We start from the raw sequence: 22,805 nt of genomic DNA on the forward strand, positions 1-22,805 counted from the left end.
TCGGAAACATCTCACGACCCCCGCTAACCCCAACGCGGCAGCTAGCCTCCTGTCTCCCATGGCTAGCATCATGTCGCAAAGCACAGGAGCTATATTTGAACCTATGCAGATCCCATCCCTCTGAGTGTACACTTCATCCCCGTGCGCCACAAACAAGGAGTTCAAGTATGTCCGTAAAAGAGTCAAAAAAACCACTCACGCTCAAAGCACAGTCATTCATGAATCTCACTGAAATATAGGAGTCGATACAATGTTCCACACCTCTGATGATCTCGCCTTGTGGCACGCTGTAAAATAGGTCCACAACGTCGATAGAGATGCACATGACCGGTTGGCTCGTTGACACAAACGCCGCAACCTCATCCGATGTGTGGACGCTAAAAGGGTCGTCCACCGGCAGCAGCTTCAGTATCCCTTGGAGAAAAACAGCCAGGCCCCTCTGCCAGGAGCCCTTATCCTCAACGATCGTTCTAAGAGGAAGACCTTCCTTATGAGTCTTCACAGTGAAAAACGGCCTAAGTGCCAAGCCCTCTGACTCCTTAATCCTAGCAGCCAGCTTCTTAAGCCCCAGCTCCGTGCAGAGCCTGACCGCGGCAGTCTTGGCGCCCCTTGCACTGCGATCTGCTTCAGCCCTGCGCACAAAATTCTTTTGCAGAGCCAAATTGGCCTTTTCGTTGTACTCCGCTTCCTCCATGATCACAAAGGCCCCGGTCTTGTCTGACTGCAGGAGCTTCACACCTCTCTCCCTAAGAGCTCTCACTGTGCAAGACACTTCACGGACTAGCCTGTCATCCTCCGGGGTCCCTCCTAAGCCGGACAGGATCTCCTCGATGCATGACTGCCTGGTTCTCTCTTCAACTTTTTGTGCCACACTATGGACCATTCCCAGTACATCAACAACGTTCACCTTCGGTTGGATAGCGAACTTCGGTCCGAGCCCGAGCAAAACCCTAGCATTGTCTGGCAAAGGCTTTTTTGTCGTGTTGATAAGTCTATGATTGTCTTACTCTTCACCACTCCTTACTCTTCTTGGCAAGAGCTTGAAGACCTGCTTCCACTTTTCCTCGCTTAGCTTTTCCGCGTGGTTGATGAACAATCTAGAAGTGGCTTTCCAGCTCACCAGAGGTAGACATGAGCCTACCGCAGTCTGGATACCCCACCGAAAAAACCTTACTTGCCTCCAAGCCTCCGCCCTGAGAATTTTGCACAGCCTCCTGGACGACGGGTGTGATGGGACCATGCTTCCAAAGAGACCCCTGAGCACTGGGGTAGCCAAACCCTTCTTCAGTGCATAGGTTAAGGTCTTTGTCCGAATCCTTGCCTCCGTAATTGCTCCCATCAGCGTACACACACGTGGGAATGGATGAAGAAGATGAAACATTAAGCCCGATGTACTCGAAATGAAGTCAAATAACGCAGACCGTTGGGCTAGTTGGTATTCCATAGCAAGTAGCAAAAAACGCTGCAAAGTGTTACAAACCGTACAGAGGTAGACAAAACAGTAACGTGCGCCACTAACAACTTTAATGCAACGAAGAAAAAAGGAAAAGAACACACACTAGCGCCGAGGCAACCACAGCTCAACCTGGTGGGCACGCCCACCCCACTATCTCTTAGCGAGACCAAAACGCGTGCAACATATCTAGCTCCCTCCCGCTCAGTGCCACGGAAGGCTGACTCACACACCGCTCGCTACCGAGTCGCCAGATATGATAAGCTTCTATCACTTCCCTCTTTAACCTATCTCTTGCACTATCCAAAATGGTCGTGTCACCAAACAACGGTTTGCATTTGCAGAGGAGGGAGCTAGATATGTTGCACGCGTTTTGGTCTCGCTAAGAGATAGTGGGGTGGGCGTGCCCACCAGGTTGAGCTGTGGTTGCCTCGGCGCTAGTGTGTGTTCTTTTCATTTTTTCTTCATTGCATTAAAGTTGTTAGTGGCGCACGTTACTGTTTTGTCTACCTCTGTACGGTTTGTAACACTTTGCAGCGTTTTTTGCTACTTGCTATGAACTAAGAAAACACAGCACAGATTTCCCCGTACTGCTTATGCAGTTCACCCGCGATCTTGACTACGCCAATTCATCGGGAAAACTCACAAGTGTCACTTCGGCAGTGAGCACGTAATTTGAGGAAATGTGCCGATGACAAATATTGCGGCTCAATACGTATTTTCATATTTTTACACAGCAGAAAATTGACCTTCATCGTAACCACTTGTCTCTTCAAAAGGAAGTGACACTGCACCGCGGCCTTGCTCCTGCGCATCAATAAAAGAAGTGGAGCAAACAATATGTGAACCAGTTACATGATCAGGAAAGTTAGGGACTTACGTTATCGGAGCTCGAAGAAGTTGATGGTGCGTTGATACCAACGGGGAGATCACTGAAAACTGAAGGTACGGCGTCAGATCTCAAGGTGTGGCTCCGTCTTTTTCCTGGACGAGATATGCCGAGCTCCCGCTGAAGTCTGTCAGACTCTTCGAAGCAATCCGCGGTAAAGTGTTCGGAACAGAGGGTACTTGATTTGTAGAACTGCCATCCCGGGCGATGAACCTTCGCGATCCATAGTTGTCTTAGACGCTCGCACTTTGGAAAACCGAAAAACGATACTCCTGTTGTGTTCTCTCTGTTGTTCTTGCAGTGAATAAAACAACACCTGTGTCCTCTCATTGCCACCAATGCGTTCAGCGACGTCGAAGTAGCAAAAAGGTGGCACGTTGAAATACTGAAAGTACGAAATGCCACTGGCGACTGCTAGACGGGCGACAGACATCCGAGACACCGGAACTCGGCACCGGTGACGTCAGCAGTGATCAGAGTGCGGCTTTCAATCGGGGGTAGTGTCCAAAGTTCAAAATTCAATAAAAAAAATTCCCGGAGCCGAATCCAAAGGAAAGCTTTCGCATGATGGCTCCTGGGACCATAAGAAATCGTGTAACAACGCCCACAAACTTTGCATGATAGCCTCCAGAGAGTCCCTTTAAGGGATGTTTGCTATACACGTTCGTCGTACACGTATGACGGGATGCTCCTGTATAATGTATAAACAGTGTGACTCTGGCCTAACGCGGATGAAGTTTGGCATCCGAGACTTCCTTTCCATAATCACATGGCCGTAGCCGGTGTCTATGAAATTGAGTTCCGGATGGTCGAATGTCTCGCAGACAATGTCCCTTGCTGTATTGTCATCAAGCAGGGGAGCTACCTATGGAGGTAGGCTTCTTTACACAAACAGGAACGCTAGTATCGCGCTATGCTGAAAGGCAGGATAACAAATCTCCTAAGGAAAATTGCTATGTGTATGGGCTATACCGTGCGAACAATCCATGATATACGGCAGAGTCGCGACGGAGGACAGTACAAGTCTAGCAAACTGGCTAGAACAGAATGTGCCACTCACCCTGATCATAGCGGAAGACTGATTGATTGATGGATTGATTTTATTGAATATGCCCACAAACAGCCGTGGCCTTTAGTGTGGTGCACGAAACACAATACATACTCTATATACAACAGGGAACTACACATGCATAATGCTGGCTAATTAATGATTCCGTGATCTATCGTTATACTATCGAAATGTCGCACGATCAGAACCATAATCATTATACACTTTCAGTAACCGAGACAAAGGAGAAGCACCGTCTGAATGACTAATGTAGAACAAATTCCGTGCCCTTGTCCTTGTTGTACACAGAAAATATAACGGATGATAACAACATGAGACAGTCGATTTCACCGTTAACTACTTTTTCCAAAAATCGCAAATCAATACATCGTCTTCGACGCGACAATAACGGAAGTCCTATATAATCAAGAATGCGCTCATAGTCATAGTATAACCTCCTACCAATATATCTGTCATAAACAGTAGTAACCAGCTTACGTTGTACATGTTCAATTTGGTCTGACTGCGTTTTAGTCAAACGGTTCCAAACAATACTGCAATGTTCGAGTCTGCTCCTGACATGGCTCATATACAGTACTAACAAGCACCGAGGGCCAGTGAAGCCACGAGTAAATTGCGTTCTAACACCTGACAGCATTGTTCACAATGGTGTCCACGTGTGGGCCGAAGGAAAGGGCGCTGTCCACTATGACGCCAAGGTCACGAACAGAGGGCACACGCTCGATATCAATGTTTTCAACAACATAAGAAATATTCACAAATATTAAGAAGAATAAAGCGCCGAGATTAGAGCCCTGCGGAACCCCCCCAGAAAGAGACTTCTATTCTGACGACAAACAATTGCCGAAGCGAACAAAATTAGTGCGATTCGTTAAATAATAATTTATCCATTTGCTCCTGTAACTGTAACTCCAGTGCGAGATAATTTCTGAAGGAGACGCACATGAGACACGTGGTCAAAGGCTTTTGACATATCGCAGTACAAAACGTCGACCTGACCACCATTGACAACTGCAAGTGAGCAATAATTTAAAAAAGAACACAGATTTGTGTCCACAGATCTTCCACGCACAAACCCATGCTGCGTTTCCACTATTCTTCTAAAGTACGCATAAAATCGTTCGTGCATGACAATCTCAAAAACTTTTGAAAAGTTACATAATAATGAAATAGGCCGGTAATTGTCGACAACAGTAGGGTCACCACTTTTAAGCACTGGTACAATGACGGACTGCTTCCAGACAGCAGGAAACACAACTGTTCTAAGTGACAGATTAAATATATGCAACAGAACTGGACGAAGGATATCGGCACAACCCTTCACAAGAAAGCTAGGTATGCCATCAATACAACAAGTAATCTTAGATTTCAATTTTTTTTAGCGCCACTAGTACCTCGTCAATAACAATATCGCTGCGCGACATGCTATCAGATAGGACGATATCACAATTTCCAGAGCAGGCTCCAGATCTTTCTTTGATGAAGGAAGCGGCAAAGTGATCAGCAAAGAGATTGCAAACAGAAACCGGGTCAGTACAGAAGGTACTGCCACACTTTAGAGCGTTGACATTTTTGTGGGTTGATGTGTGGGCCTTAACAAAGGACCAAAAACGCTTAGGTCCACCAATCCAACATGTACATTCTTGTCACGAGCGTATAACCTTTTCACAAATGTGCGACACACGCTGGAATTCCGATACGAGAAAACATAACGCTTGGCCCTAAACAGGCGGTAAAAATGTTAACTTTTTACGTAGATAAAACTTTGAAGAACCAAGCAGGGTACCTCGTCGATCGGCGATTTTCACTTGTCGGTATGAATCTCGACATTGCGTCTTGCACGGTTAATGTCAACATATTGGCCGCATTGTCAACACATGTGGCGTTGAGCACTTGGGACCAATCGTGGACACCAAGATGTCGGTAGAAGGCAAGATAGTTACCGCTCTTGTAATTGTAGCGCTTACCAGGCACATTTTGGTGATTCCACACAGGGAGATGAAAAAACACAGACAGGGGAGGATGGTACACGTGGACAGGAACAAGGGGCTCATTCGCCACTTCGACACTAGTAGGCACATTGCACAGTAGCATGTCCAACGTATTACCGGCGGTATTTGTAGCATAATTTATCTGTTCCAGTTCGAAGAAACACATGAATTCTGTTAATCTTGTATATTACAGTCGACCCGCGTTTATCCGGACTTCATTTATCCGGATCCTGCGCTATCCGGACAAAAAAGCATGGGGACGGATTTCTCCCCATGTATTTCGCCCTCGTTTATCCGGACTTCAGCTTCCGGACTCGGAATACGCAATCCGGGTAATACCCAACAATCGGCTTCAGTTATCCGGTCATTGTCCAGGAATGACAATTGGCCCACACCTAGTCAAGCGAGGTCGAGAACCGTGGTCGTGGCCTTCTTTTTACTGACACAAAGACGGTGTTGCTAGGAAGAACTTTCTCCCTTTCCGACTTTGCACGTTACACAAAATCCACTCAGCAGTCTGGTCATTTCAGACTGAGAAGGTCCGCAACGAGGACCCCTGCTCTGCAATCATAGATGACAACATCGTCAGTGTCGTCGCTTCCGATAGTGTTCAAGAAGAATCTGATGATGAAAGCGTGGATGGCACCAGCTGTAACGGTAGAAAATGCGCGGGCGGCACTGAGAACAGCGCTATTATTTTTCGGGCAACAGAACAATATTTCGCAAGTCAATGTCATTCGCAAAGGTTTGCAAGAACTGCATGCGTATATTAGAATGAAACAGATGGTAATGGATAGTTTTCTGTGTAATGGTCAATAAAGATGTCCTTTTAGGATCACTCTGGATTTTCGTGTTTCACTTATCCGGTTCCCCCGCTATCCGGACATTTTCATAGGAAACGAAGTCGTCCGGATAAACGCGGGTCGACTGTATTATGTATACTATAAGATGCGAGTGGAGCAGAGCCAGCGACGGGAGCACTCGACTGGGCCGACCACTGCGTATTCCCTAATGATCAGCGCCCGTAGTCCAGTACGAACTGCCTGAACCAAACCTACGCTCCCACAGTCGCGGCCACCCAAGGCTAATCGGCACCGGCGTATCCAAATTTTGAAATGTGTTTCCGCAATCAGACATGCCAAATGTTTCCGATCCCTTGCTGCAACCGGCAACGGTTCCATGAACCTTACGGTGGCCCATTCGACTCTTGGAAGATCAAAAACAACCGCCACTCTGCTCCACAGCAGCAGCGGTATCCGGCACTGAAGGAAGCAGTGCTCTGCTCTGATGACTGCGAGATGCCACAAGGCGGGCACTGATCCGTGCGACAAATCGGTGTAAACGTTCACGGAGCGGCAGGACACCATGAGCCAGCTTCCACTGGAGACTCGCCCGACGAGCGTCCAACAAAGCCAGCCGTGATACGTCGCCAGCCGCTTCCGGAAGGACCACCCACGGCACTAGGCAGGGAGGGAACCATCGGTGCCTCCATGACTGCGGCGTACAAATCTCTGGCTTCCCAAAGCGTCAGCGTTATAAGTGTGTATTGTCATCAAGTAAGTACCAGCGTTATATATATGTGTATTGTCATCAAGCAGGAGAGCTACGTATGGAGGTAGTCCCCTTTGGACAGACACTAACCTTACGTTACAGTACTACAAGCTAGGTAACAACACTCTCTAGGAGAGTTTGCTTTTCGTTCTGACCATACCAAGCGAACAATCCAAAGACGGGAGAGCCGCTGCGGAGTGCAGTGCGGTCCTAGCGAGCTGGCTAGAATATGATTTGCCACTTACCCTGAACGTGGCGGAAAAGATGAGTAGACGTCAGCCAGCGGCGAGAGCACTCCACAAGACCATACAGTGCTCGCTCACGGACAATGTGGCTACGATGCCCGGCCCTGGCAGCCTGAAATATAGCTGCGTCTCCGAAGTCTAGGCCACAGAAAGCCAGCTGGCAACGACGCATCCAAGTTTGAAAGTTGATCTCGGTAGTTAATAAAGTTTACGCCGAACGCGCGGAACAGGCAACGGTTCCAGGAACTGTACGGTGGCCCAGGCAACAGACGAAATATCTGGGTTACTCTGCTCTACAGCAAAAGAGGAACACGACAACGCCTGAAACAGTGCTCTGCTGTTTCACACATCCCGCAACATGGGCAACCGTCAGAGCGACAGATGTGAAAACGGTGTAGTCGCTAAGAAGAGGAACGGTGTAGTCGCTCAAAAACTGGGCCCACATGCTTATCGATCGATAAGCATCTGGGTCCAGTTTTTTTAGATTTGTCTTTGAACTGGAGGACAACAACACCAACCTGCATGCTAGGGCATAGCAACCCCTGAGCAAAGCAGATGTTAAAAACCCGAGTCATGCAAGAGTCTATTACACTCTATGTAGAAGCACTTGTTGAACTCAACTGGGAGGTCGTCAATGCCGGGGCACTTTTCCGCTCGTCACTGAGGAGACAGGCGCAAATGCTTCATTTTGGGTGAGCGGCCCTGAGCTTGCATGCTCCATTTCCATAACTTAAAAACCCGAGACTAGGGGACAAAGAACGACAAACACAGACAAGGTCTCAAACACAGCTGAAAGTTTACTTAACAGCATCACAAACATATAAGGGGTTCAAGTGGGTGAGAAGGAAGGGTGAGGAGAACGTAAGGACATCCCGAAAACCAACGGGAAGGTCAGGGAAGGCTTGCTGACACAGTTCCCAGCAGAGATAATGGACAGCGTTTCCTTCATAAGCCTTTTGTTGAGGTCACTTTCACTGGACATTACCAAGGTTTCTTGCCATCTGGGCGCACAACCTCTACGGACTTTGTAGGTTTGTAGGTGTTTTACCAATTCGGAAGAACAATCGTTATTTTTTACTTTGAGGGCATGCTCCCGCAAGCGATCATTTAGGCAGCGTTTACTTTGGCCGATATAACAAAAACACATTCCAGAGGTATCTGATACACAATATTAGAACGACAGTTGACATACACAGTTCTGTGGGTTTTACACGAAGTTTCAACTTTTTAATGTGTCAACGAGTCTAAACGAAAATCATTTCTAAATACAAGGTTCACATCAAATTTCTTCGCAAGAAAAAGCAGGTTATGAGAAATTTTGTGAAAATACGGAATTACGACACGATGACCAGTAACATTATTTTCATTTAGGGAAACGGAAAAAAGCTTGTTTCCAAGCGTCATTAGACCATGAAAAATCATACAATGGGAGTATCCCGCGTCCCCCAACCGAGACATTTGGTGGCACAGAGGAGAATGTAACTGGTGAACACAAGACTTTTTTACAGCATTTGACAGTAACCCGGCGATGACTCCAAACTTGACAGTTTTTGAATGGCAGTTATTAGTAGACAGGATAGGTTTAGGAACTAATTTGCCATAGTTCCAGCAAAGATAAGGGCTGAACAAAAGTCGTACATGCAAAAATTGTAGCTCGCCATTCATGGGGTACTCAACAGTAAAATCTAGTTCGGGAGCGACAGACTTGATAACACGTTCACAGTCAGAAATGATGGACTCTTCGTTTGACAACAGCAACAAATCATCGACAAACCTTCTTACAAGAAGAGAGGCAGTGGAAAATGACATAAATGACATGACAGCAGTATCAACAGTACGCAGGTAAATTTCGGACAATACCGGTGCAATGGCAGAACCAATACAGATGGCAGTCTTTTGGGTAAACAATTCTCCATCAATACTAATAGCAGTTGATTTATGATACAATTCTAGAACTCGAAGAAAATCCGAGACAGAAATACCCGCTTTTGAGTGGAAACGCACCAGGGACAATGCGTGACATTTTTTACCATGAAAAGATGCCAGGGCCCCAAGAAGACTCTCAGAATTTGTATGTTTGTGCTGTAAGTAAACTTTCAGCTGTGTTTGAGACCTTACCTGTGTTTGTTGTTTTTTGTCCCCTAGTCTCGGGTTTTTAAGTTACGGATCTATACCACCAGCTCGCTTGCTACCTCTCTATCCTCTCGTTATGCTCCATTTGTTACGCCGGCAGTGGACAGTCTCGGCTGACAACAAGCTCGTCGTGAGATGACCCCTGAAAAAGGGCCGCGCAAGGGCCGGCAAGGGCCATTAACAGCATCGTGCAGACAGTCGCTCACCAAGGCCTTTAGAGACATTAAAGGAACCGTAAACAGGTATAAAAGGTGCGCATCGCTCTGCGTTATATCATTGCAACTTCGACAGTAATAACTGCTTGCAATAAACCTCGTCTGTCTATCAACGTCATCATGACGTTGGCAGACAGACCGAAACAGATCGGAAGGGGAGTGCTGGGTTCTACGAATTGGCAATTGCTCGCTGCCTCCTGTTGAAAGAAAAGTAGGAGAGAAGGTCGCGTCCCTTTCAGAGATAATCTTAATCCCCTCAAGACCGTGGCTTTCGGGCGCGACCTTGTTCGCTACTAGCTTTGAACGTGGTTCAACTCTACCAAATTCGTGGCGCCGTCGAATATTATGACGTAGAGGTCTACAAACAGGTAGAGGTCTATTACTAGCGCTCAAAACCAAAAGGTGATTGCATGCGGTTGAAATATTCGCTGCACTCTTTCTCATTTTAGCTGCGCCCTGCGCTCTAACTTCACGGTGGTGGTGGTGGTGGTGGCGATAGGGCTTGCCGTTGTCGGCCTCACGTATGTGGGCAACGTCACGACTCACGCCCTGGGGGAATGTGCGTCCTGGGCCGACTTCTAAGGGAACTGGGAACTCTAACTTCACGACATTTTGATGTGGCACTTTTTTCACAAATTACAATCAAGGATTCCGCGTATGATTTTATTCCACTTGGGGAAATGGACTAGATGAATGGGAGTCTTCTTCTATTCAATATCAAAACAGTTACAGTCTCATACTCAGAAACAAAGGCATTCAATTTAGGTATCATTCGCGTACTAAGTATTCCGCGCAGTAGCACGCCGCGAGCGCGAATGGATATCCGGCACTACAGTTCCGGAATTTTATGTACGGACGCCATGGGCCGTCTTCTTCATCTTCGAATGACGAGTGCGCTGCCGTACTTTGGTTTGAGTCACGCGGCGTCGCGTCACCAGCTCGCCTGGTGCAGTGGTTAGCCTGCTGGCCATGTCACCCAGAATGAAACCGGGTTCGAACCGCGTCGAACGCCCAACTGCAGACGTTTACGCCAGGCGAAAACGTTGGAGATATCATGACGCTGAATTACGGAACCACGGAGCGCAGACTCAAGTTCCATACAAACAAACTAAGCACTCCGCCGTACAGCCATAGAAATCATAAGGAGAGAGGCTAGAAGAAAAGCTGGGGGAGAGAGTGATGGGGGAGAGCAAAGGAGTTGTACGGGGGCGATACCCTCGCCCAATGTCCAAGCCCGGGAGGCGCCATAACCCGACATTCTGGATTCGGCCGGATTTGCCGCAGCCTTTCGAATGTGAAGACCCGGTGCGTTCGGCGCAATGATATCCAATCCAATGCAAGTCGCTTCCGCTGGGTTCCGCCTGCCATGCCGTGTGCGAAGCAGGGAACGAGTATCTTACGGTTTAAACCCTGCGCTTCGACACGAAGGAGCGGCACAGAGAACTCATAGGAGCCACCGTTCGTAACACGCTAGGCCTACCGTATCGATCACGGCGGCCCACATGTTGACATACTCCTCTCCGCTGGCTTGGTTTCTAGTTGTTATTAGAGCCCTATGCTTACAGCTGATAATGAGGCGTGTTTATTGACTGGTAATTTGAAACGTCATGTTCGGAGCTCTGCCCGGCGATTGGACGGCAAAAGGCTACGTAGCCATGCGACGTACGCGACAGAGGCTCGCTGGTTACTCATCGTTGAAAGCAGTTATATGGGTCACTGCGAGCTGGTATGAGTCGAACGAAATGAATATTTGGGTATTATGACCAGCGTTCTTTCACGGGGTCCCATGAGTTGTGAAATGTTCGGCGGTCTGGTTATGGTCCCTTTAAGAAACGGAGATGAATTCAGAGTTTTTCCATTCTTCCGAGGAGGCAATTGAGACAGGAGCAAACCGAAACATTTGTGTGTATTGGCATCGAGGCGGAAGACCAGTCACAAGGACTGGCTCCCATATAACTATCTCAACAAGCTAGGACTAAAACTAGAACTAGTGCAATGCCAACTCCTGCTTGTGAAATCACGTCACGTTAAGGATTGCTGTTCGTGCTTGTCGTCGCCATGCAACAGACCAAGACTGCGGAGAGTTGCGTACGGGATAACGGCACGAAGGAAAGTATTGCTTATTAGTGAACAACGTACCTTCCATGTGTTTCTTCGAATAGCACAGACGAAGTTAGCCAGCGTCTTCCGAACTCCATAGCACCAAGGACTGCTCTCTCGCTCTGTAAAACTCTGCGAACACCCGCTGCGAAACCGAAACATCTTTAGAAAAAATCTTCCCGGAAACAACACCGCAAGCGATGCTGCCCCGACGACCGTTTTACGGGCCGCGCATTTGTATATGTATATGTATTGGCATCATCGTGGAAGACCAGCCATATTGGCTGGCACGCAACAAACGCACTAGTCTACAACCATCGCAACGCCATTTGTATTTGAATGTAACTGCGAATATCGCTATAAGAACTGAGTTACAGAGCGACCACGGCTCCATATAATCACTGGCTGTTGTCCAAATTTGCCGGTGTGACACAAGTTTTGAGAAGGAAAGTGTTCGCCACTCCTGCCGCCTAGCGGCACGCAGCGATGACGACGACGACGATTCAGTTTTAAAATCATAGAGTTAATATAGGAAGACTCTAGAGAACGTACTTGGCGCGCCGTCAATGGGATTCTCCTAGCCCCGAGCGTCGCCTCCCGGGCGCAACCATCCGTTGGTCATGTACAGTTTTAGTGGACGAATTTCTGCCCACTAACTACAGCGGAGCTGCTCCATTGTTGTCAACCCTGTGTAGTCACGTGGGATAACAAACGGGGAAACGAACCGATGGAGGGAACAACGTCCCGATGTACGAACCTTCGGAATACGTGCAGAATTCAGTAGTGCTACCAGAACCGCAAGGTAAACGTTGTCATATCAAACGTGAATCATGACATTACATGCGACACCGCCATCCCTTTGCCTTCGACGAACACACATGAAGATGTTTACCGCCTATGACGCGTTGAAGTGGCGTCTGTATGCTTTGCGAGCGAAATCAATAAATCGTTATGCATCGTAACAAATGTAGGCACGTATTTCCGAAGACAACAATAATCCAAAGACGAATACACACGGTAAACCACTGATCTCTATGTATAAAGGCTGGATCGTGCATAGGAGAGGAGCTCGTGGGAGAGAGGTGCGGCAACCAGCCGCCATGTTGATGGGCCCACTGGCGCCGGGTCTCCTATAGGAAACAATGGGGAGCGATTTGATTTGGAGTATTTATTGCGCTTTAAAGGCTCCTCATTGCTGATTAGCACGCATCTTTCTTAGGAATCAGTGTGCTGATGTATTCCAAACTTGCTCTAGTCGTGATCCTGTAGTTTCTAATGGTAATAATTGCCTTCTTTTTCTTCTCCGCTGCCTGTATTCCGAATAGGGGGTCGTAACTGCCGTGCACAGGGCACATACGCATGATGGTGAATTTGGTGAATCTCAACCTATAAAATTAATTAATTTTACTCAGAAAGGTTTCACGCTGTTTGTTATTGTAAGGTACTTACGATTTTATATTTTTTGTGTGTTTTCGTTTGTTGTTCGGTTTTCGTCTCTTGTTCAACAGGTGCCGCTTGCGTCGATTTCCGTCGTATGAATGTGTGTATGAGTGAGCAAAAATGTAAGAGTGAAAGGAGGGTGAGTGAGAGTGAGTGGCTGGTTTGTCGTCCCGTCAGATGACGCACCCCGAAGGTCGCTGGAGAGGCGTGTTAGCTTAGCTCAATTGGTGGAGCCTTGGACCGGCAATCCAGAAGATGTGGGTTCGATCCCTACAGCTGGCTAACCTTTTCAGTGACTTTCATCTTTCATGCTGGTCATGTTAATTTTCGTGTACTTGCGGTTGAGCCAAGATAACACCACTTATAGCTCTTCCCTGGCTTGATTGGCCCTCATTAGCCTCATTCAAGCTGGGACAGTGCCAATATTGGACCAATATTGTGTGCTGCTCGGGTAGTTAAAATCCGCAAGAGTACCTGCAATAACAACTTAAGCACACATCCCGAGCTTTCACAAGCCGGCCATAACTATAACTTGTGTCCCCTCGAAACATGTGTCCGTGTCTGCTATGAGGCCCTAGGACATGTCCTGCGGTGTGTGCCAGCCACTAATCCTGCATCTTCGCTCATGATGATGAAGAACAGAAGAACGGCCCAGAAGAATAACAGTCTCTGTTCGAAATATGGGCGGCTATCTTTCTGGGATACTTCCATTCATATTTCTTTACTAGATTTTCTTCCCTTCTGCATCTCTTGATGACATCTAACTGGACACATTACTTCAAAGACAACTGCATGTAATCATTTAATCACACGTACACAAATCTAATTTGTGACCTGCATTTTTTAGCCAGTCGTGGTTCCTTTATACAAACCTTGATTACGTCAAAGTAATATGTTCCGTAATCTGTAACTACACTGTAATCGTAACTGGCAAAGCAATTTGGAACCCGTACATTTATTCGGTCGTAATAAAAGTACGAGTGTCTCGCACATGTGTTTCACTCGACAATAGTTACTTTACACCACTCTGCAGCGAAGTGAACGAGAGTTCCAAAATTATTTGAATTAAGCCTTCTCCAACGTGTGAAAAACACTTTTATTTACATTCTTGGACATTTAGGTATATACATTTGACAACAAGAGCTGTAATGTTAGGACCCATATATCTCCAGCGTTGAAGCGTATCAGGCTGCTAGATTGATTAAACTTCACAGATCATTCGAGTAACATTGGTGACAAGCCATTACCACCCTAAAAAGGTATAACACTGACCAACTTTTTTTAGGAACGTGGTGCTCAAAAGCTGTACTAGAGTTATATCCATTAAAGGTGAGATACTCTATATAAACATAATCACATGCAGCAGTACGCTAATACTTCGATATACCGTAGCTAACCATATAACTAGCACATTTGGAATAAACTCATTTTTTTACACATTTTCGGATGACCTTATGAACGTACTACGGAACGGTACCTTGTAACATAAGGCGCAAGAAGAACAAAAAACGCGTTAGCCACGGCCATCACAAAAGTGATTTTTTGTTTCATTTTGGCTCTGGCTAATATTTGTGCTTTCTCGGATGAAGGCAAGGGCTCAGTATACTGCTGTTGAAAGCTCTCTTAAAACTGCCATATCGTCTACAGAGCTCGTGTCCACTGACAACTCGGTGCCACTTGGTACTTAACCACAACCGTTGCCAACAATCGTCAGCATCATGAATGAAAGTCACTCAAGCTAGTCCATTTAAAAACGAAGCTATCCAATTCGGGATCTTGACTACTTCGAAGGGCTCCTTGTAATAGTTTCTTGCCTTCATCATCCTTAGCAGAAACATTTATATGTGGAAGCAAGAGAGAAATATAGTTCAGGAGTAGTGATATCTCAGTCTCTGTTGGACGCCAGAATGAATCACTCTCTACATAATACTTTTGAGTGTTGGCTGCCTGTGCCTGTGAGGCTGAGTGTTGCACAGAAACACTTATCTACTGCCTTGACATCTGAGTGGAGTACCATCAGTTTCAGACAAGGCGTAGTTCTCATACTCATATAGGCCTTACAAATTTTTTTTTTGATTGCGTGTTAGCGCCGCGAAGCAACTGTGGCTATGAGCGGCGTACAGATGTGGACAGACGGAGAGAGGACAGCAGGAAGGAGTGGGGGACAGGGGGATTAGTATGCGTCCTGGGCCGACTTCAGGGAACTCTGCCGACATTCGTCTGGAAAGTCTTCGGAAAACCCAGGGAAAACCTCAGACAGCACAGCCGGTGGTAGGATTCGAACCCACCACCTCCCAGTCTACAGCACGACCTTGGTTACCACCAACGAGTGGACGCCTTAGCCCACTCGGCCATGCCGCTGGTGCCTTACAAAATGACAGCGGGAGAATAGTCAATAAACTGGCTGCGTCATAATCACAAGAATATAGCAATAATGTCACCAGCTGTTCTCTCATATAACGACTTGCACAGATTCGCGTAGGTGAATCGCCTCCTTCATCAGGACAGTTCATAAGAGAGTGAGGGATGAGGCATCTCACAACATTCATTTTGCTTCTTGTAGCGGAAAGCGCGCAGCACGTGGAACCGACTATGTCGCGCATATTAGGGAATGAATGGGGAAGAAGGAAGTTCACGATATCAACGGCATCAACCACAACCGTTGCCAACAATCGTCAGCATCATGAATGAAAGTCACTCAAGCGAGTCCATTTCTGAAGGGAGCTAACCAATTCGGGATCCTGACTACATTCGAGGACTTCCTCTAATAGCTTTTTGTCTTTACCGTGCTTAGCAGAAACATATGTATGAGGAAGCAAGACAGAAATATAACTTAGGTCTCGTGATCGCGCAATATGTTCTAGACGCGGGATTGGATCAATCCTTGCATAAGACCGTCGGACATCGTAGAGTGTTTCGCGAAAACACACATCTACTGTCCTGACATTTGAGTGGAGAACCATAACTTTCAGACAAGGCATACTTATCATACTGATACCGTCCTTATAAAATGACAGCCGGGGACGCCACAATAAACTCGCAGCGTCATAATCATAAGAATATGGCAATAATGTCACCAGTTCTTCTCTCATATAATATTTTCCACAGGTTCGCGTTGGTGAATCGCCTATCCAATTAGTACAGTTCATAAGAGAGTGAGGGATGAGGCATCTCAGAACATTAATTTTCCTTGTTTTAGAGGAAAGAGCGCAGCACGTGGAACCATCCTTGTCGCGCATATTAGGGAACGAGTGTGGAAGAAGGAAGTTCACGATATCAACGGCACCACTGTCACAGGCCAAGTGAAGAGGTGTCATTCCAACATTGTCACGGGAACTCATTCTAGAGCGGAGTAATAACAACTTCACAACGTCCAGGTGTCCATTTGAGGCGCACACATGCATGGGCGTTCTCCAAAGCACATTGATCACGTCCACTGATGTATAAAAAGGAATGAGAAGCTTCACCACATTTGTGTGTCCCTTCCTCGCGCTCAAGTGCAATGCAGTGTTCTCTTTTTGATCTGTAAAGCACACGGATGAAGGGGAGAGGTGAGTCTTAACAGCTTCCACATTACCTTCCTCTGCTTCTACTAGCAACTTCATACTGCCATCGTCATCGATCATTTCGGTGTAGACATCGTTGGGAGCACCATTTTTTACTCCACGTTGTACATAATGCTGGATATGGCGATTTAAATGCGGCTGTAACAGCTTCATGTAATTAATATAATTTACTGTTTTTATCTCACGTAGCTTTTTCTTGGCCATATCATGTAGGAGTTTACGGCTATAACGATCACCAGCGATCACATCTAAATGGAGGAAGAGAAGTTTCAGGCACCAAATTTCTCCTTGGAAATCCCAGTTAAACCACGTAAACACGGGGCTTCTGCTGATCCTCTGTGCATGCCTAGTGTCACTGTGTCGCAAATAAGGCCATAGGGTTTGCATCACTTTCCTTCCATCACCTTTCGCCCAGACGTACAACGGTGATGAGCCGAACGTTTCAGGTGAGTTCACGAGCGAGTGTGGGATGAGACACCTCACAACGTTGGAATCCCGACTCAAACGATATTCCCAACTTGTCCAAGCAACGTCTAAGCACGTTGCTCTTTTGCAGTTAAGCATGTGCGCATTTGTGTGAGGTAGAAGAAACATCACAGCTTCAAGCCAAAGAGAATCAGAAGCCACATGAAGTGTTGTGTTCAGTCTCATGTGATGTGCGTCATATGTCCGAGTGCGAAGGAGTAACAACTTCATGACCTCCAAATCATCTCTCTTTGCACATTTATCCATCGGAGTTCGTTGCTTATAATCGACAACATTCACTGAAGGATAACGACAAAGAAGTAGCTTCGCAATCTCTGCATCTCTACTCAAGTGCAAAGGAGTTTGAAATTTTCTATTTCTATTGTTAACGGATAAATGTGCGAGGTGAAACTTTGTTGTCTCCAGATTTCCTTCTTTCACACTAATGTGCAACATTGTGTTTCCATGCCGATCAAGAATTCCCATATCGCAGTAAGGAAGGAGCATTTTACAAACAACCTCAGACTTTGCGTAAAAAGGAACAGAGCTATTGTCACCGTCTCTGATATCATCGAGATCTTCAATTACCGAAGGCTCTGCAGAACATCTCAAGCTTCGTTCCTTGCGTGATTCCAATTGGTCTTTGGTGTCTAGTTCTCCTGTACTCTCTCTCGGGGACACATAGCTCAGATACACGTCTAAAACGCCTGGTAGGTCGAGTATCACAGCCGTGAATATTGCTCGCTCTAGAAAACGTCTCTTTTGCTCGAAGGTTTCACACCTGCACAGATTTTGGGTAGAACGTCTCACTGCTTGCTCACTGCATCGAGCGCATATTACGTTGAATCTCTCTATCAGAGCTGAAGTCTCAGTCGGCAGATATTTCTTCATAGCCGTAGTCGACAAATAATTGATAACAGACCCTTCCCACAGATCTTCCATCCACTCTGCGTCCCATGGGGAAAATAGTTCGACGTACCCCAACGGTGACATATTAAATAAATCATTCTTGATTAGTTTATCGTCCATTGGAAGCCTCTTCAATGTTGCTTTATCAGAATGCAGGGCTGCTACGTGCCATGGCGTCCTTTTGATCTCATCGCCAAGCAGCATGTCTTCTGTTTGAATATCACATTGCTCAAAATATGAAGCGTCGTTGTTTATTACAGCAGAGTGAAGTGGAGAGGACGCCGACGCCAGTCCATCGAACAACAGCATTACATCCTCGTAGTCTTCTTTACCATACAATCCGACAACATTTTCCCTAAACCTGGATTTTTTTCTTACTTTTGCCCTTTCCAACAGGTAGTGCGCTGCGAAAAATTCGGCGAAAGTCTTATGAACGAACTCGGGAATTCCTCCTTCGTTAATTCTATTCACAAAACCTTCTTTGAAAGAATCAACACCGGTGATGAAACTTCCTTCGGGATCTAACTGGTCTAATTCGTCTTCATTCAATAATATTTCCAAGGTATCCTGAGGAAATATACACTTCATAGCCAGGAGACCATGGTTTGCGTAGAATGGAGACTTCGCGCCATGGTTGTCCCCTCGCACAGCACTCCGGGAGATGTCTTCCTTCACCTTCTCTTTTCTGTGCACAAGGTGCTTGTACTCGACAAACATCTTGTAGATGTGTACAGTGTATATACTGCCGCCACAAATGTCAGCAATATTAAGAAGTGAAGAGTAATCGTCCGACTTTGTAATTTCCCCGCTCTCCATCTGAGCCATCATACGAAGTAGGAGAGGGGTTTCCAGGATTGTCTTGTTTTTCTCCTTCAATGTCGCGTACACTTGCTGGAATTTTTGCGCAAATGTGTCATTCCTGGTGGCTGGAGTTTCTGTTTGGGCCCTATACCTTTTACGGAAATCATTCTGGTTTTCATCAGAAAAAGGAACGAGATCGTAAGACACTGTGTGCAAGGCATCTTGTACATAAGGTTTAAACACAGTGCGAGTAAGAAGATACACCTTGTAAACGTTTTTGCTAGCTAGAAACTGTATAAGGGCGAGCACACACTTGCGACATTCCTCGTTGACTTCATCGAAGCCATCCAACATGACAACGACCTTGAAAGGGCTTCCATTGTTCAAGCTTTCTTCGAACAAAGCGAACTCCAGACCACGTTTTCCTACCTGGCACAGATTCGCTAGATATTCCAGACTAGGCGATGCAGTTTTAACAGATGCCATTCTCTGAGGAAGGTCGACGTAGAGCACCAACCGCTTCTTGTCTTGAGTTTTTAACTGTGTACACAACCGAGATGCCAACACACTCTTTCCCATACCAGGTGCGCCAGAAACGAGGACGACCTTCTCGGGCACTTTCAGCAACGTCTCTGTAGTATAATCTTCACTCCCAGTCATTGGAAGGTGACTGAGAGGGCCATTTGATTTAATCCACATCAGTCCCTCACCGTATTCACTGATCCGGAACAGATGCACCACCTTCCCCCTGTAATTATTATTTCGCAGGAGAGCTTCGTAGTCACGTGGCTCCTGAAGAACCACAAATTTTTCAAAACTCTCTAAATTATCCTGATGTTTTGCCTGATAACCTTGAGGTACATGTTTTGCAGCACAATCAACTGGACACCCCAAGAGAGCAAAAGCCTCATTGTCGTCATCCAGTCTGCACTTTTTCAGGTCAATTTTCACGTCCCTTGTAAACACTCGCTCCACATAACAGTTCTTAACACTTCCTTCTAGTTCATGAAGGGGAGGTCCCACGTCAATGTTCAGTGATTCACATAGCTTTAGGAAAACTGAAGTGTCTACACAACGTAAGAAGGTGTCGATATTCATTGCTTCAGGCAAGCAAGAAACATATCTGCCCTGAAGTTCTACGCCAGATTTTTTAAAAACTTTTGTTTTGCAGCTCTTCGCGACATGCTCCAAACTCGCTTCATGGACGTTAGACACTAAAGGTTTCTTGTCAAAAAGTGCTTCTTCTTCCACTTGCTTCAACAAGTCATCCTTGCCACTGTCTTCCACAAGCAAGATCACTTTCGCTCCGGTCACACTGGACACGTCACTCAAAAATCTGAGATCCCGTCCGAAGTTTGTGTTAGGACGGACCGTCACTAGCACAAATGCACATTTGTTATCCACTAACACATCTGTCCCGTCCGTCTGGGATGTCTCGAAAAACAAGTATGGCTGGCCTGAAGATTTCACAGCGTTGTGAACCATTATTTCCAGAAGACCCAGCTCTGGACCGGTAAGTACGTGAAGCGATCCTTCTTTCCAGATACTCTTCTTTAATGGTTTCTCGAATTTGACGTCAAGCTTGCCAATGTTGAAAGATCTTTGGAGTCTAGCGTTTTCTTCTTTGATCTTTTCTGCGTCTGCTGAAGGGATTCCACTGTGAATGAATTCCCGCATGTCCAGCATGACATGGTCCTTGAAAAAATTTAGTAGTTCGGGTACTTCTTGTTCCAGAAGCCTATGACCTTTGTCGCAACCATGTTGAACCAGAACGTGAGGGATCCGTACAATTAATTCTTCTTCTTGATTTCCGTCCTTTAAAGCTTGCTGGATGAGAAGGTTCAGTTCTTCTTCCCTCGATTTTATGTCATTCATGATGTCATTGTATTGCTTTTCCCGCTTGGTATCGTCGCTGTAATATGGCTTGCCATCATTCCTGTACACTAGGTAAAGTGCCATATGACATAACTCGTGAATAAGTGTTCCCCAGACTTCGGCTTCTGCAGCGCGGCCCCCGATGAAAACTCTTTGTTCTTCGTAGTAAGTAAGGCCGATGTCGCCTCTGTTGCAGCTTCCCGTGATCCCTTGAACATTTTCACTGTTGTAGTCGAACGTTATTTCCAGGTGTGGCGCTCTTGCAGCCACTTTGAGAATAATCCTGTTTAATTCATTACTGGAGAGCTGCTTAAACATCTTCTCCAATCGTACACCGAAGTCATCACATCTGGTGACGCTTTTTGATTTGCTTTTCAAATAGTCGATGTAAGAGTCATCGCATTCTGTGGTGTAATATTGTTGTCGACGAATTTCAGCTTGTTCAAGGCGTCTGAAATGTTGGTAACACAATGATTCTTTGTCGTTCTTGAGTCCACATTCCCGCGAGACTAAGAGGCCATGTATACGAATGGCTTTCCTTTTAACAGCTCTGCAACGAGCTGACTCATCTGTGACAGGATCCAACCACAGTTTCAATGCAGGTGCAGCATCCAGGCACTTCAGAACACGAGCCTCGTCTTTCGCTGCAATGGCTTCGTGCATTTCCTTCCTGACGTCTTCCCACTGTGGCGACCTTTCCATGTCGGCGTCAGATTCAGATGTCGAAGCCATATTTCTGTACATGAAGCGAGAAATTCCTGTAATATTGAGATGGGAATTAGGAACAGACTAATTGAAATACAACAAACAAGACAACAAGTACAACAGGTCAAGTGTGGTAATTCGTTTGGACCGCGACACCCGTCTTTCCATTTTAGCGTCGCGAACCGTTTTTTTTTTTCGCTTTTCTTTTTCATCACGCCATGCGAGCTTGTGACGCACGTGAACCACGTCACGAGTTGGCGGATATGGAAAATAATAGGCTACCGAAGTTCCAGGTTTTTGACCTACCTCCCTAACGCGCGTCAGGAAGAATGCCCAAATATTTTCCAACAATCTCTTTTATATGATTTGACAGAGCGTTTAATGACAACCAGGACCATGTAGCCCATTTCAACCCTTTTGTAGTTGCAGAAAAGCATTTACGCACCCAAAAAGCTCTTTTTTTTTGCAGCTGAGGCGCACTTATTTTACCTCGACATCCGCAAATCCGCGAACCTCAACGGTAGAGCAAACAGTACAGCAGCACTTGTGCAGCAAGCGTGGGGAACTTTAAATGCGTGACCTTAATGACTACCAAGATACGAGCCTTGAAAAAGTGAGGAAGCGCAGTGCTCGAAAAGGTCAGACTTCAACATTATGTTAAAAAAACAGCTGTCTTATATTTTCAGCTATCTTCTCTGCCAATGTACTTCCGAAGCACTAGGCTTCAACGTATGCTGGAACGAAAAACATCCGAGAGGTCAACCGAGCCACCGCGCCTGATTCTACCTGAAATCACCCTGCCCAGGACTAGATTCAGATTCAAACGAGCAGCCTTTACTATACTCTAGGCAAGGGAGACTCAGATCCAGAATAAAGGGAAAGAATGCACTTGGACGTCTCCTCCATAGTGAATATGATGTACTTAACGTGAATTTCTGAATAATAATAATTAAAAAACGAGAAAACAGGAGATTAGAACAGCACGAGGAAGCCAATATGGACAATGAAAGACTGAAAGGCAATGTGAAACAACAATAATATTGGGATAAAAGATTAGTACAAATCATTAATGGATTCAGAACAATGCTAGGAGAGAATACGACTGTAGCAACAGAGGTTTTCTAGTATGTCCTTTCCAGCTAGTAGTGTTTGTTTGTCTGCTTGTGTTACCTCACACTTGGGTAGGGTCTGAGACATACAAGACGAACAGACAGAACAGGACTCAAACAGCAAAGGAATTGTCTTTGTCACAGGTAGGCTAGTTCGGAGAAAGGAGGTCATGTATAGACCGCGTGGGAGAGGGTTGGGTAATGCATTCTTCGAGTCCAGCTAAATAAAATAAATATATACACCCTACAACAGAGCAAAGAAATACAAGATGGCGCTTCTTTCATAGAA

General features: G+C 46.1%; 2 protein-coding genes across 3 annotated transcripts in view; both read right to left on the bottom strand.

Moving 5' to 3' along the window:
* LOC135374097 (uncharacterized) overlaps window positions 1–22,805 on the bottom strand; it is a 127,255-nt gene that overhangs the window by 90,680 nt on the left and 13,770 nt on the right. The window lies entirely within an intron of this gene.
* LOC135374115 (uncharacterized) lies at window positions 15,049–21,485 on the bottom strand. The gene is made up of 2 exons (XM_064607127.1): window positions 15,453–21,485; window positions 15,049–15,142 (listed from the first exon to the last, which is right to left on the bottom strand). The coding sequence occupies exon 1, from the start codon at window positions 21,444–21,446 to the stop codon at window positions 15,768–15,770; it is 5,679 nt and encodes a 1,892-aa protein (XP_064463197.1). The 5' UTR covers window positions 21,447–21,485; the 3' UTR covers window positions 15,049–15,142; window positions 15,453–15,767.

This window comes from Ornithodoros turicata, unplaced genomic scaffold (genome assembly GCF_037126465.1).
Source record: "Ornithodoros turicata isolate Travis unplaced genomic scaffold, ASM3712646v1 Chromosome44, whole genome shotgun sequence".
Taxonomy (NCBI): Eukaryota; Metazoa; Arthropoda; class Arachnida; order Ixodida; family Argasidae; genus Ornithodoros; species Ornithodoros turicata.

What these genes read in the sequence shown, in the direction of transcription:
- LOC135374115 (XM_064607127.1), bottom strand. Translation starts at nt 21,446, where the DNA reads ATGTACAGAAATATGGCTTCGACATCTGAATCTGACGCCGACATGGAA.